The 17235-nt window shown below is 43.5% G+C and overlaps 1 protein-coding gene across 1 annotated transcript; it reads right to left on the bottom strand.

Moving 5' to 3' along the window:
• Positions 1-770: 770 nt before the first annotated feature.
• On the bottom strand, positions 771-6023 carry WNT8B (Wnt family member 8B). The gene is made up of 6 exons (XM_040255143.1): positions 6005-6023; positions 5180-5214; positions 4091-4229; positions 3115-3240; positions 1527-1669; positions 771-1316 (listed from the first exon to the last, which is right to left on the bottom strand). The coding sequence occupies exons 2-6, from the start codon at positions 5192-5194 to the stop codon at positions 771-773; spliced, it is 969 nt and encodes a 322-aa protein (XP_040111077.1). The 5' UTR covers positions 5195-5214; positions 6005-6023.
• Between the last annotated feature and the right edge of the window lie 11212 nt (positions 6024-17235).

Genomic DNA, 17235 nt, shown 5'->3' with positions numbered 1-17235 from the left:
GTGGGTATGTGTCTGGGGCACCTTGAATGATTGTCCAAGAAGGTCATTGCCCCACTGGCAAAGTCCATTAGAGACACGACAGGGGTGAGTGGCAGCCTTGGTTTTCATCAAATCAGCCCTCAAGCTTCTCACTTCCTCCATCTTCAACTTCCGCCTCTAAGAACCAACCCCTAAAGACATGCTTTTTCTTGGGTCAGTTTCCTCAGTATCTCTTTCAGAGAAAGAAGGAGGGATAAGGGGAGGGAAAGTAGAGATTCTTGGGGAGTCTATGCCAGCAGTTAGGGAATCAGAAGCACAGGAGGGCCTCTGCCGAAGGAAGGTGTGGCTGTGGCAGAGAGCTGACAGCAGGAAATAGGGGAGTAGGGGTAGAGGAGGGGAGATGGGTAAGAAAAAGCCATACTTTCTCTGGGCCCTGCATAACTCAGGAGGGTTCTTCCAGTTCCTAAGTTCCATAGGCTAGGTCAGGCATTAGGGCAGGCAGGACCGGGAGAAGGAACGCCCATTCTCTTCGAAGTCCTGGGAAGATCAATAGCTCAGAGTCTCAGAACAGAGCGCTGTCAGGCCTCAGTGTCGGGGGCGGACGATGCCGACAGCAGAGAAACTGTGGAAACAGGTTGGAAAGTGGCGAGCTCCGGAGAGAATGCAGCAGCTCTCCCCCTGGGGATCCCTGGCCTTGGTAGTGTGGGGTCCCTACTCCCTAGATTCCTCACTACTGGGGTCTCTAAAAAAAGCCAAGGACCAACGGGGAAACAAGAGGGGAGAGGAGTCGCTTAGGGTTTTCTCCCGGGTTCGTGCGCCGCGCCCCCCCGTGGCGGGTCCGCGCGGCTGCAGAAGTACTTGGTGACTCGCCGGCGGCACTGCTCGCAGCGGACCGCGCAGCACCAGTGAAACTTGCAGTTGCAACTGGACACGGTCTCGGCGCGGCGCTCCTCTACCGCCAGCCCGCAGTCCCCGCAGAGTCGACGGCAGCTGCGGCGCTCCCAGCGGCCTAGGGCCCGGCCGCGCCGCAGGCACTCTCTGCCTTCGGTGCCCAGCAGCCCTAGCGTCTTGTTCTCCAGGCAGTAGTCCGGGGAGTCCTCCAGGTGCACCAGCTCCCGCGTGGAGATGGAGCGAAAGGTGTCGGCGATGGCGCCGCGGCCCGCCGCGCTGTTGCCGGCCCCCTGCAGCAGGTCCACCTTGAGAGCTGCGTGGTACTTCTCTTTCAGGTGTGCGCCCACCTCTCGGAACTCCGGCAGCTGCAGCCAGCAGGTCTGCGTGGTGCAGCTGCCAGACACCCCGTGGCACTTACACGTGCGTTTCATGGTGCCCTTCACCGCCTGGGGAGAGAGCTAGGAGTGAGCCGGCCAGGGATTGCGCCCCTGCGGAGTCTCGCCGTCTGGCGAGTTGCGAGGCTTCCTGCAAGTCTGCCTGGCCAGCCGGCTTGGTACCACGTTTGCCCAGTCAGATAAAGACTTGACGGGCTGTCCGCACCTAGGCCTGGTAGTGGATGGAGCCAGGTGCCTGATTCCAGGGGCTGCAGGACTCACCTTGCGGCCGGCCTCGTTGTTGTGCAGGTTCATAGCTGCCCGAGCATCCTGTCCTGTCTCCAGAGCATCGACGAACTGCTTGGATATTGCCTCTCCAAAGCCCACGTTGTCGCTGCAGCCTCCCCACAGCCAGCCTTGGCCCCCTGGAAAACGTGGTGGGAAGAAAGGCCGTTGAGCAGGCCGCAGGGAGCTTCCTGGGCTGCTGGTTCTAAGTGGGTTAGGGGGATTGAGGAAGGATTCAGGTGGAGCGAGTGCACCCGCTCCAGATTAGTTTCACCCCAGATTTATTTTTGACACCTTTGTACTCCTAGCTTTAGCCCATCCCCTGCTCAGGACTCCATGACGTAAGTAACTACCAGGGGAGGCAGGTGCCTGCTCCCCGGGCTATGTTCCTGGCCTTTGAGCAGAGTGTACACGTGCTCTGCCAGAGATTGACGTCCGGAAGGCACAAAATGGTGTGGAAAAGGTGAGGAAAGTGCAGACACTAACGGGGAGAGAGGCCGATTGAGGTAATATGGAACAGCAGTTGGCAGTTGAGGTGGAGGGCAGAGGCTTGCAGAGGACAGTGGAGGTAAACAGGGGAAATGAGATAGGGGTGGGTGTAAGGTAAGGGAGTTAGAGAAGGTGAGGTTCGAGAAAAAAAAAACACAAGACTGGCACTTTACAGGAACAGATCACCTTTAATGAGGCGAGAAGGGGCAGCAGTCAGATTAGTGGGCTGCTGTGCTAAGTGGCACCCCATGCCAGTACTCTTGCCTGGAAAATCCCATGGACGGAGGAGCCTGTTGGGCTGCAGTCCATGGGGTCACTAAGAGTCGGACACTACTGAGCGACTTCACTTTCACTTTTCACTTGCCTGCATTGGAGTAGGAAATGGCAACCCACTCCAGTGTTCTTGCCTGGAGAATCCCAGGGACGGGGGAGGCTGGTGGCCTGCCGTCTCTGGGGTTGCACAGAGTCCGACATGACTGAAGTGACTTAGCAGTAGTGCTAAGTCAAGAAGAAAGTAGGTATATATAGAAAACATATGTATGCAGAGATACATTGTTTTGAGGGGGTCTGTTTTTTGTCATGATTATTTTTGACTAGTTAGCTTTCAACAACTGGGGCAAGGAGTTCCTGAGACCAGCCAGAGACTGGGATCGGCTGGGAGCTGAACGTAATCAATCTTAATGTCCATTCCTTTCTTCCGGGAAGAAAGTGCTTTATTCTGTATAGAACAGTGGGGAGGTCCTGGAGGGGAGTTTTAACTCCAGGCTATTTTGAGCCTTGTAGCTTTCCTTCATTAGGCATTGTGGAAGGGCCCCCCTCCCATGGTTGAGACAGTAATAGGTTAGAATCTGAAAGGATTGTTCTTTTATTGTTATTGTATTTAAATTAAGGGAACCACCCAGTGAGAGAAGGGCTCCCAGCTACCTATAGCCTTGTTTGTCACTGTAGCGCTTACGCTCAAAGGGGTCCTACCTTGATTTTCCTCAGATTTAGAAGACTATCACCCTTCTTCACTCCACCAAGTATCTGCCAAGCTTTTCATTGCCTGCGTGAACTTCACTGGGCTGCCCTAACCACCCCCAAGATCACTACTTACCCAGTTGCCCGTTGCGTGAGTCGTCACAGCCACAGTTGTCAAAATCCCCAAGGCTGCAGTTTCTAGTCAGAGTGTACATGACCCCAGCAGAACTGATGGCATGTACAAATGCTGTCTCCCGATTAGCTGATAGGAACCAAAAATTGAGTTAGAGGGAGGAGTTACAGCCCAAAGACATACCTTTAATACCATCATTATACCCTCCTCACTCTGCTCTGTTCTGTTGGGTTGGCCAAAAAGTTAGTTCAGGCTTTTCCACAGGGTCTTATGGAAAACCCCAACAAACTGTTTGGCCAACCAAATATCTTGCCACCTTTATAATGTACCTTACTCTCTTCCAGGATCTGCTCTAGTCCTGGTCTCAGCTCATCTCTTCTCTCTTCCCATCTTTTCAGGTTATACATTTTATGACTGAGTGGTTAGAGTATTGTTGATATGGGTGGCATTTAGGTGGGAAAGAAACCAAGAAAAATGGGGAAGAATCTGAAGGTCAGGGTGTAAAGAACCCATCCCCACTTTCTCTTAGAACATGGAAGTCTGAGAGGCTTCTGGGAGGCGCTAGCTAGTCCTCAATCATTTCCTGGCATGGCTACTTTTTAATCTTCTGTATGGGAATCTGGTCTCCAAGTCAATTCCCACTTGCCCTGTACCTCTCTACTGAGCCTGCTAAAGGAAGAGGCTAAGAGGCATGAAAATATACAACCTCTACTTACCTACCTATTTATATTTTGAGGAAGCTAGGAGGCTGCAGATGGTATAGGATTGGGGATGAGGCAAGGGCCATTTGTTGAGTAGAGAGGGTGTCAGTAAAGAAAAAGGGGAGCTGGAGCAAAAAACAGAGAAGATACTAGACAGGGAGATGACCTGAGACCAGAGACCAACAAAGGGAAAGAGGAGGCTTGGTTCTGTCCCTGGAGAGTGGGGCTCTGACCTGTGGCCAAGGGGTCCAGGGACCTGTGGCTGAAGCTTTCCTTACCACTGCGAAGGCCACCATGGCTGGACAGCTGCAGGGCTCTCTCAGGGCAATTCCAGCGGTCCCAAGCAAACTGGTATTTGCATTCTTCAATTCCACTCTGGGCACCAGCTGCCACGCTGCTGGAGTAGATCAGGTAAGCCTGCAGGGACACAGGGGTCAAACTTCAGAGTCATCGCAGCTGAACTTGGTAGGCATTTGCCTTAAAGTGGCCAAGCACGTCTTTTCCTGCCCACTTTCCCACTCCTCCAAATTAATGACAGAGTAAGCACTTTCAATATGCTGTCTCATGTAACATCACAAATAACCTTGTGAAATTGGTACCCCCTGGTGGCTCAGAGGTTAAAGCGTCTGCCTGCAATGCAGGAGACCTGGGTTCGATCCCTGGGTCGGGAAGATCCCCTGGAGAAGGAAATGGCAACCCACTCCAGTATTCTTGCCTGGAGAATCCCATGGACGGAGGAGCCTGGCGGGCTACAGTCCACAGGGTCGCAAAGAGTCGGACACGACTGAGCAACTTCACTTTCACTTTATAGAATAGCAACTTAAGGCTCAGAGAGGTGATGTAAAACAATTTGCTCAAGGTCCCACCACTAGCAAATGGTGGAAGTAGGAATGAAACTGGTGTTTCATTAGACTCTAGATCTCACGCTATTCACTGTACTCTGTCACTTCAAAATGAGACTCAATTACACGATTCATGAATTTTCAACTGTTTTCATCCTATGAAGAGAACATTTTGTAGCTGGAAATATTCTTAGACATCACGTAGTAGAATGCCAGCATTTTAAAGATGGAGAACAGCTTGCCCGCCCTGTGTTAACTATATGGCTAACTATAGCCTGACACTATGAAAGAAAACTTTTATTCTGGCCATAAATTCAGAGTCAATATTCCTGAGTTCTTGTCCTGGCTCTGACATTAGTTTGCTGTGTGATTTGGGGTGTATCCCTTTCTGTGCCACAGTTTTTCTGCCTAAAAGATACACAGTATAATAAAAGATGAGGATATAATGACAAGAAATTGACATGTATAGTCTTCAGTCAAGAAGCTAAGTGAAGTCCAAATAAATCAAAGGAATTTTTTTCTTACCTTTGGACCAGTCATCAGGAAATTGTTCACTGACCTAGAAGAGAGAAAAACCACAGAGCGTAATAGAGATACACCGATTCATTTCTGATGCCAAGAGTTTTAAGAATTACTTCAGCAAATATATAGGCATACCTCAGCGACATTCCTGGTTTGGTTTCAGACCACTGCAATAAAGCAAATATTGCAATAAAGCCAATCACATGAATTTTTTGGTTTCCCAGTACATATAAAAGCTATGTCCACACTATACTGTTATCTATTAAGTATACAATAGCATTGTCTTAAAAAAAATACAATGTATGTACCCTAATTTTAAAATACTTTATTTTTTCATGGATTTTACAGCCTTGGCATTTATTTGTTTATTTTCGGCTGTGCTGGGTCATCATTGCTGCATGCAGACTTTCCCTAGTTGTGGGGGGAGGGGACACTCTTCACTGTGGCCTTCTCGTTGCCACCGCTTCTCTTGTTGCAGAGCACAGGCTCTAAAGCGCTGCTGACTTAGTAGTTATGGTGAACAGGTTTAGTTGCCCCATGGCATGTGCAATCTTCCAGAGCAGAGACTGAACACAAGTCCCCTGCAGGTGGATTCTTAACCACTGGCCCAGCAGGAAAGTTCTAAAGAAAAAAAATAGCTTATTGTTAAAAAGTGCTAACCATCACCTGAGGCTTCCTGAGTCAAAATCTTTTTGCTGGTAGAGGGTCTTGCATTGATGTTGATGTCTGCTGACTGACTGGGGTGGTGGTTGCTGAAGGCTGGAGTAGTTATGGCAATTTCTTAAAATAAGACAGTAAATTTCTCCATATCAATTCGGTCTTCCTTTCATGAATGATTCCTCTGTAGTATGCAGTGCTGTTTGATAGCATTTTAGAGTAGAACTTCTTTCAAAATTGGAGTCAGTCTCTCAAATAGTGCCACTGCTTTATCAACTAAGTTTATGTAATATTCTAAGTCCTTTGTTGTCATTTCGACAATCTTTATGGCCTCTTCACCATGGGTAGAGTTCATCTCAAGAAACCATTTTCTTTGCTCATCCCTAAGAAGCAACTTCTCATCCATTCAAGTTTTATCATGAAATTGCAACAATTCAGTCACATCTTCAGACTCTGCTTCTAATTCTAGTTCTCTTTCCACCTGCAGTTATTTCCTCCACTGAAATCTTGAACTTCACAAAGTCATCCATGAGGACTGAAATCAACTTATTCCAAACCCCTGTTAAACTTGATGTTTTGACATTTTCCCGTGAATCCTGAATGTTCTTAGTTATCTAGAACGGTGCAGCCTTTTCAGAAGGTTCTCAATTAACTTTGTATAGAGGACTCATTCATGGCAGTTATAGCCTTATAAAATGTATTTCTTAAATAATAAGACTAAAAAGTCAAAATTATTCCTTGATTCATGGGCTGCAGAATGAATGTTGTGTTAGCAGGCATGAAAAATAGCATTAATCTCACTGTACATCTCCATCAGAGTTCTCAGGTATATTGTCGGTGAGCAGTCATATTTTGAACTGAATCTTTTTTTTCTGAGCAGTAGTTCTCAACATTGGGCTTAAAATATTCAGTAAACCATGTTGTAAACAGATGTGCTGTAATCCAGGCTTTGTTATTCCATTTATAGAGCAGAATTAGCATAATTCTCAAGGGCCCTGGAATTTTCAAAAGGGTAAATGAACATTGACTTCAGTCTATATCACGAGCTGCCTTAGTCCCTAACAAGAGTCAACCTGTCTTTTGAAGTTCTGAAACTGGACATTGACTTTTCCTCTCTAGCTATGAAAGTCCTAGATGGCATCTTCTTTCAGTAGAAGGCTGTTTCATCTGCACTGAAAATCTGTTGTTTAATTTAGCCTCCTTCATTAATTATTTTGACTAGATCTGGAATCTGGGTAATTTGCTGCAGATTTACATCAACATTTGCTGTCTGCCCTTGCATTTTTATATTATGGAGATGGCTTCTTTTCCGTAAGCCTCATGAACCAATCTCTGATAGTTTCAAACTTCTCTTTTGCATCTTCCTCACCTCTTTTGGAGAAGGCGATGGCACCCCACTCCAGTACTCTTGCCTGGAAAATCCCATGGATGGAGGAGCCTGGTGGGCTGTAGTCCATGGGATTGCTAAGAGCTGAACACGACTGAGTGACTTCACTTTCACTTTTCACTTTCACGCATTGGAGAAGGAAATGGCAACCCACTCCAGTGTTCTTGCCTGGAGAATCCCAGGGACAGGGGAGCCTCGTGGGCTGCCATCTATGGGGTTGCACAGAGTCGGACACGACTGAAGTGACTTAGCAGTAGCAGCACCTCTCTCAGGCTTTTCAGAAAAAGAGTTAGGTCCTTGCTTCGGGTTAGGCTTTGGCTTAAAGGAATGTTGTGGCTGGTTTGGTCTTCTATCCAGACCACTAATACTAATACTGTCTCCATATAGACTGTTTAATTTATCACTCTTTTTTTTTCTTTTTTTTGGCTGTGTTGGGTCCTCACTGCTGTGCAGGCTTTTCTCTAGTTGCAGAGAGCGGGGCCCATTCTCTTGTTGCTGGGCGCAGGCTTCTCATTGCTGTGGCTTCTCCTGCTGTGGAGCACAGTCTCTAAGGTGCGTGTGGACTTCAGTAGTTGCAACACATGAGCTCAATAGTTGTGGCTTCCAGGTTCTAGAGCACAGGCTCAGTAGTTGTGGCGCACAGGTTTAGTTGCTACATGGCATGTGGGGTCTTCCTGGGTCAGTGATCGAACCTGTGTCTCCTGCATTGATTGGCAGGCAGATTCTTCACCACTGAGCCACTGAGGAAGCCCCTCACTTATCATTCTTGTGTTCGCTGGAGCAGCACTTTAAATTTCCTTAAGAACCTTTTCTTTGCATTCACAATGTTTGGGAAAGAAGCCTAACTTCCTCACTAAACTTAATAATTTATAGCTTTTGATTTAAAGTGAGTGATTCTTGTTTTTATTGGAACACTTAGAGATCATTGTGGTATTTTCAACTGGCCTAATGCCAATATTGTTGTGTCAGGGAATAGGGAAGCCCTGAGGAAGAGGAGAGATGAAAAGGGCTGGTGGGTGTATCAGTCAGAACCCACCCATTTATTGATTAAGTTTGCAGTCTTATATGTCCTTTTAGGGAGTGACAGAATATGGATTATAGAAGGCATAGTGAGTGTGTAATGTGAGGAGAGCCAAAGAGGAAGGAACTTAAGTGTATATGTGTGCCACCTAGGGACAGCAATATGATGAAAGGAAAGATGCTAACAGACAGTGGAAGATGGAGACAGCTCTACGGAATTCGGTTCAAGCAGCACACTACTACTCCATGGGGGTGTAAGCTTCCCATTCCCTTTATATACAGTTGCTGATGGATGACATGACCCAGGCTGGTGTCAAAGGGTTTGTGTCTTTCTGGACCCTCTCAGCTCTTCTCAGACCTTTTGTTAAACTCCAGACTTGCATAAATACATATAATACATATAAAATAATACATATAAAACTCAGTTGTGTCTGACTCTTTGTGACCTCATGGACTACAACCTAACAGGCTCCTCTGTCCATGGACTTCTCCAGGCAAGAAACCTGGAGTGGGTTGCCATTTTCTTCTTTAGCCGATCCAGGGATCGAACCTGGGTCTCCCACGTGGCAGGCAGATTCTTTACCAACTGAGCCACCAGGGAAGCAATATATATATAAAGGAACTAGGGTTTGAGGCATTATTTATTTATTTATTTATGTTTTGGCCATGCTGCATGGCTTACAGGACCTCACTTCCCTGACCAGGGACTGGACCTGGGACCCCTGCAGTGGAAACTCAGAGAGCTAACCACTGGACCACAGGAATTCCCCCAACTATATTCTTGACATCACTTCAGGCTTTAATAGGCAGCTCAAACTTAACATGTCCAAACAGTTTTGATCTTTGCCGTCACCATTTCAAAACCTGTTCCTCCCATTGTCTTCCTCATCTAACGAAAGGACAGTTCTTTCTTCCAGCTGCTGGGTGTCATCCTTAACTCCTTCCTTTCTCTCACACCCTGTGTTCAGTCTGTCATCAGCTCCTGCCAGCTCCAGTTCAAAGTACATCCAGACTCTAACCAGTTCCCAGCACCTTCACTGCTGTCACCCTGGACCAAGCTGTCATTATCACTTGCCGGGACTGTTGTTATAGCCTGCTAACTGAACCCCTTGGTTCTACCCTTATTCTTCCCATAATCTATGCTCAAAATGATTGATCCCTTTAAAAAGTGATCCATTTAAAATATAAATCAAATTTTTGCCACTCTGCTCAAAATCCTCTAGTGTTTTATTTTAATTCTTAAATCTCACATAGAACGATAGCCAAATTCTTATTGTGGTTTATGAGATTCTATGCAATCTGGTACCCAGTTATGCCTCTGGTCTAATCTCCTGCTACTCTCCCCTCACTTAATCTGCTCCAGCCAGACTGGTCCTCTTGTTCTTCCAGCACACCAGGTACTCTCCAGCCTCTGGGCTATTGCATGGGCTATCTTTTCTGTCTGGAATGGTTTTCCCATATAACCATGTAGCTTGTTCCTTCACTTGCACTGGCCTTTTAATCAAACGTGTCATTTTCCCTGAGGCTTTCCTGGATCATCTATTTAAAAATTGCAACTTCTTCCACCCGCTCTCTCTGCTCCATTTTTCTCCAGGGCACTTTTCATCATCTAAATGCCATGTTTTACATCTTTATTTGTATATTCTCCTTCCACTAGATCGTAAGCTTCATTAGGCAAGGGTTTTTTTTTCCCCTTTGTTTTTTTCTTTTGGTCTGTTTTGTTCACCAAATATTATCAATGCCTTGAACAGTGCCCAAGGATAGTAACCATTTAATAAATATTTGTTGAATGAAAGAACAAAGGAACTCACATTTAGGGGTGGGAGCAGGAAGAAGTATCATCTGAGGAAACTCAGAAGGAACAGCAATCTAGAGAGATGGGGAAAGGAGAGAATCCTTCATTCATGCGCAAGGTCTTACCACCATGAATATGCAATATCTCCCAAATCTTTACCTCCAACCCTGACTTCCATCTTGAGATCCAGAACTACGTTTTCAAACAAATGCTAGACTTCTCTACTGGGAATGCTTCAGATTGTGATGGCAATATGTTTATTTTTTTAATTTTTACCATTTAATATGAAAAAGCACACCTTCCAAATAACTTCAATTTAAATATTAACAATGAGAATATCATATGAAGACTCATAGAAAGGGGTTGAAACTTGAGGTTTTTTCTTACAGAGGGAAACACACAGCTATTAGAAAGCACTCTCAAAACAGTATATTCTTCATAGGTTGGGGTGGGATGGGCAGTTGGTGCAAGGGACAAGAGAATAATAGATTATCTGTGAAAAAGTCCTCCTGGAGATTATAATTAGCCTGCCTCCCCATTCTCATGCTGGTTAAAAGTCGCTATTATATTAAGAGAAAAACTCTAAGCACTTTTTTTTAAGAGTTAAAAAAATTTTGCTATGTGTTCTTGAAATCAGCAAAGTGAATGTAAGAAAAATAGGCAACTATAATAAAAAAGATAAGAGCAAAAGTTAAAGAATTAGAAGCCAGAAAAACGGTAGTTTTATAGGGCTGTCTTTGAAAGATAATAAGACAGCAAATCTCTAGCTAGAGCCATCAAGAAAAGAGAAACACAAATACATACAATTAAGTTGGTGTGTGCAAAGAAAATACTATAAAAGATTTAAATATATCCTATTTTCTTTAAAATTTATTTAAAATACAGATGATTCTCTAGGAAACTATTACTAAATTTGCCTTATTATGAGGCAGAAAACCTGAAGATGAAGTTCTAGAGCCAGAGGGTCTGTGTCTCAGCTCTGCTACTTATTAACTATGTGACCCTGGGAAAGAGACTAGTCTGTGCTCAGTTAACCTCAACTATAACTGATGGGGTTATGATGTGGCAACTTCAGAGGCTATTGAGAGGGTCAGATGAGATAATACTTGTATAGGACATATGACAAATTGGGGGAAATGCTTACAATATATGACACATGAAGAGCTCTTACATATTTAAAAGAACAAACAACATTAAAAAAAAAAAAAAGGACATGAACAACATAAATCCCAAAAGAAATAGAAATGGCCAGTAAACAGTGGAGGACAGAATGTTTAAAAGTTAACTCATCTTCCCTGCCAACTAGCCACTTCTGACTTCACTGTTCCCCGCCCCCGCCCAGTCTCTCTCAATCCATTCTCGGAATCCAACCAGTTATTAAAACCCGAGTGTATCTTGCCTTTGTAATATGTTTCACATACAAGCTCCCTCTTTTCTTGCTCATTGTCTCAGTGACTCACTGTTGCAGCCTGAGTTGTGGCCCCCGACCTAAACCACTACAGAGCTCTAGTGATTAACCTCTCTACTTAACAGTTTTCATCCAGTTCCTGTCAGGTACAGTCTGAGCTAGATCAGTCTTCCAAAAGCCTGATTCCAATGTATCCTACTCAAGCATCTTTTGTAGTTCTCCAACTCTGGCCACTTCAGGCACTCCATAATCTGACCCTACATCCCTTTCCAGCCTCATTTCCCGTTAAACACGCCTACTTGTCTAGTCCTCTAGTCAGGCCTCTGCTGTGCTTCGTTGCTCAGTTCTGTCCGACTCTTTGTGACCCGTGGACTGCAGCCCACCATGCTCCTCTGTCCATGGGATTCTCCAGGCAAGAATACACGGAGTGGGTTGCCATGCCCTCCTCCAGAGGATCTTCCCAACCCAGGGATCAAACCCAAGTCTCCTGCATTGCAGGCAGATTCTTTACTGTCTGAGCCACCAGGAATCCCCTAGTCAGGCCTAACCAGTTGCTATTCTTGGAAATCCATGCATTCATGCCTCTATGCCTTTGATTATGCTGTTCCATTAATCTTACCTATTCTTAGTATTGTCAGCCAATAGTGCTGGGACAATTGGATAGCCACATATAAAAGAATGAGGTTGGATCTCTACCTCATACCACATAAAAATTAACTAAAAATGAATTACAGACCTAAGTGTGAGAGCTAAAACTACAAAAATGAAACTCATAGACGAAAACACAGTTTTAATTTTTCATGACCTGGAATCAGGCAATGGTTTCTTAGATATACCAAAAGCACATGTCACCAAAGAAAACATAGATAAATTAGACTTAATCAAAATTAAAATTTTTTATGCTTCAAAAGACACCCCCATAGAATGGAAGAAAATGTCTTCAAGTCATATATCTAGTTAGACTCTACCCAGAACATATAAAGATCACTTCAACTAAAGAGTGTAAAGGCAAATAGCTCAATTTGAAAATGAGCAAAGGACCTACTGTATGGCACAAGGAACTCTACTCTGTGCTCTGTGGTGACCTAAATGGGAAGGAAATCCAAAAAAGGAGTTACATGTATACACATAGCTGATTCACTTTGCTATACACTGGAAACTAATACAACATTGTAAAGCAAGTATACTCTGATAAAAATTAATTGAAAGAAAAGTAAAATGGACAGAGGATCTGAATAAAAATCTCTCCAAAGAAGGTGTACAAATGGCCACTAACTACATGATAAGATGCCAAACATCATTGCACACATCCTAAGGCACTTCAGTCGTGTCTGACTCTTTACGACCTTATGAACTATCATCTGTTCATGGGGTTCTCCAGGCAAGAATACTGAAGTGGGTGCCATGCCCTCCTCCAGGGGATCTTCCCAACCCAGGGGTCGAACCCGCATCTTCTGTGGCTCTTGCACTGCAGGCAGATTCTTTACTACTGAGCCACCAGGGAAGCCACGTTGTTAGTTATAAAAATACAAATAAAAAACACAACAAGAATTCTCACGCACTAAACTAAAAAAACTATAACAAGTATTGTCAAGGATGTGGACAAATTAAAACATACATTTAATGTATGAAATTAAATTTCATACATTGCTGGTGGGATTACAAAATAGTGTAACTACTTTGGAGAATAGTCTGGCAATTCTTCAAAAGGTTAAACATAGAGTGACTATATGACCCTGCAATTCCACTCCTAGGCATGTACTCAAGAGAATTAAAAGTGTGTGTTCAACAAAAGCTTGTAATACATGAGTGTTCATAGCAGCATTATTCATGATGGCCCAAAAGTGAAAACAACCCAAATGTCTATCAAGTGATGCATGGATGAATAAACTGTGGTCTGTTCATACAATGGAATATTATTTTGCCATAAAAAGGAATGGAGTACTAATGCTACATGAATGAACCTTGAAAATATCATTCTAAATGAAAGCCAGACACAAAAGGCCATACATTATATGATTCTTTTTATGCAAATGTCCAGAACAAGCAATTCCATAGAAACTGAAAGTAGATTAGTAGTTGCCAAGGACTAAGGGGTGGAAGAATGGGACATGGCTGCTAATGGATAAAGGATTTCTTTTTAAGGTGATTAAAATGCTCTAAAATAGATTGTGGTGAGGGTTGTACAGACTTTTTAATATTCTGAAACCCATTGATATGTACACTTTAAGAGGGTAAACTTTACAATGCATGAATTATATCTCAATTAATATGTAAAAAAAGAATAGCAAGGAGAGATAAGAAAGACTTCCTCAGTGATCAATGCAAAGAAATAGAGGAAAACAACAGAATGGGAAAGACTAGAGATCTCTTCAAGAAAATTAGAGATAGCAAAAAACTTTTCATGCAAAGATGGTCACAATAAAGGACAGAAATGGTGTGGACCTAACAGAAGCAGAAGATAGTAAGAAGAAGTGGCAAGAATACACAAAAGAACTACACAAAAGAGATCTTCATGACTCAGATAATTACGATGGTGTGATCACTCACCTAGAGCCAGATATCCTGGAACGCAAAGTCAAGTGGGCTTTAGGAAGCATCACTACAAACAAAGCTAGTGGAGGTGATGGAATTCCAGTTGAGCTATTTCGAATCCTAAAAGATGGTGTTTTGAAAGTGCTGCACTCAGTATGCCAGCAAATTTGGAAAACTCAACAGTGGCCACAGGACTGGAAAATGTCAGTTTTCATTCCAATCCCAAAGAAAGGCAATGTCAAAGAATGCTCAAACTATTGCACAGTTGTACTTATCTGACACACTAGTAAAGTAATGCTCAAAATTCTAAAAGCCAGGCTTCAACAGTATGTGAACCATGAACTTCCAGATATTCAAACTGGATTTAGAAAAGGCAGAGGAACCAGAGATCAAATTGCCAAAATCCGTTGGATCATCAAAAAAACAAAAGAATTCCAGAAAAACATCTAATTCTGCTTTAGTGACTATGCCAAAGCCTTTGACTGTGTGATCACAACAAACTGTGGAAAATTCTTCAAGAGATGGGAATACCAGACCACCTGACCTGCCTTTTGAGAAATCTGTATGCAGGTCAGAAAGCAACAGTAAGAACTGGACATGGAACAACAGACTGGTTCAAAACTGGGAAAGGAGTACATCAAGGCTGTATATTTTCACCTTGCTTATTTAATTTATATGCAGAGTACATCATGAGAAATGCTGGGCTGGATGAGGCACAAGCTGGAATCAAGACTGCCAGGAGAAATACCAATAACCTCAGATATGCAGATTACGTCACCTTCTTCACAGAAAGCGAAGAAGAACTAAAGAGCCTCTTAATGAAAGTGAAAGAGGAGAGTGAAAAAGTTGGCTTAAAGCTCAACATTCAGAAAACTAAGATCATGGCATCCAGTCCCATCACTTCATGGCAAATAGATGGGGAAACAGTGGAAACAGTGTCAGACTTTATTTTTGAGAGGGGCTCCAGAATCACGGCAGATGGTGACTGCAGCCATGAAATTAAAAGATACTTGCTCCTTGGAAGGAAACTTATGACCAGCCTAGACAGATTATTAAAAAGCAGAGACATTACTTTACCAACAAAGGTCCATCTAGTTAAAGCTATGGTTTTTCCAGTAGTCATGTATGGATGTGAGAATTGGACTTTAAAGAAAGCTGAGCAACGAAGAACTGATGCTTTTGAACTGTGGTGTTGGAGAAGGCTCTTGAGGGTCCCTTGGACACCAAGGAGATCCAACCAATCCATCCTAATGGAAATCAGTCCTGAATATTCATTGGAAGGACTGATGCTGAAGCTGAAACTCCAGTACTTTGGCCACCTGATGCAAAGAATTATCTCATTTGAAAAGACCCTGATGCTGGGAAAGATTGAGGGCAGGAGGAGAAGAGGATGACAGAGGATGAGATGGTTGGATGGCATCACTGACTCGATGGACATGGGTTTGGGTGGACTCCGGGAGTTGGTGATGGACAGGGAGGCCTGGCGTGCTGCAGTCCATGGAATGGCAAAGAGTCAGACACAACTGAGCAACTGAACTGAACTGAACTGAATATTTTTTAAATGTTACTTATTCTTAAATTAGTATCTAACTCAAAACCCACAACCAGTTTCTTGAAGACTCACAGCAGCTTTTTTCTGCCTCATATAAAGGTTTTTGTTTTTTTTTTTAATTCCCTTATACTCAGCTTCCCTGGTGGCTCAGAGGTTAAAGCATCTGCCTGGAATGCTGGAGACCTGGGTTTGATCCCTGAGTCAGGGAAGATCCCCTGGAGAAGGAAATGGCAACCCACTCCAGTACTCTTGCCTGGAGAATCCCATGGAGGGAGGAGCCTGGTAGGTTACAGTCCATGGGGTCGCAAAGAGTCGGACACGACTGAGCGACTTCACACTTCACACTCATACGCAACTTGAAGTAGAGGCTGTCTTAGTTATCATTGTATCCCCTCCAGCTCCTAATATAGTACCTTGAACACAGCAAGTACCCGATAAAAATAAATTAAAAGATTTTGCAAAAATAATGAGAGGATCATCAGAATCAACAGAAAATTCTAGGATAAAAAGGACTGAAAAAAGATTTGGGGGGATATGAGAGAGAAGTTTGTGGCAAGCCTGTGCTCCCGCTAATTTTCTAGCATGGTGAGCAGATGAGCGTGGTACATTAGCAGATCATTCCACAAGAGCATCAATGAACACTGAGCATATGTACACAGAGGTTGATGTTATAATCAGAACTTTTAGCAACGTTAATCTGACGCACTTAATGTTATGTATAATTGTTATTGTGCTTCATAGCAATTAGGCATAAGTAGCAAGCAATTTACATAAATAACTATAGTTAGTTTTGCTTTTACACTGCCAAATAAAAATTTTACAGTTGTTTCCTCTCCTTTGGTTAGTCCTCCAGTATATATACTAATCCCATATAAAGTTTAATTTTTATCACACAAGGAATAAGAATTTATTAGATATATAAGGAACTCTTTTGGGTGCTCTACCTGTGTCATCGTTTTCAATTTTTTTATAACAACCCCATGGAATAGTTACTGCACGACTTATTGGGTGTTTATTCTGTGCACACAAAATATTATTTTTAGTGCTTTACATGTTTTAAGCTCACATAATTATTACAACAATTATATGAGGTAGAAGCTAGTATGTCTTCCATTTTACAGTCACAGAAAGAGAAACAGAGTGTTAGCCAGTGTCCCACAGCTAGTTAAATGGTAAAGATGGAGTTGGAACCTAGTCGGTCTGATTTCTGGAGCATGTACTCCCTTACTGCTGTGCTTTTCTGCAACTCATATTTCTCTTGGTCTTATTCCCACATGCTAATTGAGGACTCCCGATCCCCGCTAATTTCTTGGTATTTCTTGGAGGTTTTAGGGGTGTTTTGCCCACAGTCATAAAGGGTTCAGTTAACTATCACCTTGTCTCTGCTGCTTTTCTATTATTCCGTTGCTCTTACTCTTTCTTTGGCTTCATGCCCACCAGGCACCCATATCTGCCAGGTTCTGCTTTATCTACCACCACATCCCCTGGGTACATTTGGAGCCCTGTTGCTGCTCACATTGGGCTCAACAGATGAAAAAGCAGGGACAAACCAATGTACCACACTAATGCAAGATATTAATAACTGGGAGAACTGTACAGGGGATCAGGGGAGCAGATAGATGTGAATTCTGTACTCTCTGCTCTAATTTTCTGTAAACCTAAAACTTCTCCTTTTAAAAGTCTATTTTTTAAATGTCAGGGCAAA

The sequence above is a fragment of the Oryx dammah genome, unplaced genomic scaffold (assembly GCF_014754425.2).
Source record: "Oryx dammah isolate SB20612 unplaced genomic scaffold, SCBI_Odam_1.1 HiC_scaffold_14, whole genome shotgun sequence".
NCBI classification, from domain to species: Eukaryota; Metazoa; Chordata; class Mammalia; order Artiodactyla; family Bovidae; genus Oryx; species Oryx dammah.
This window is presented reverse-complemented; position numbering and strand designations above follow the sequence as displayed.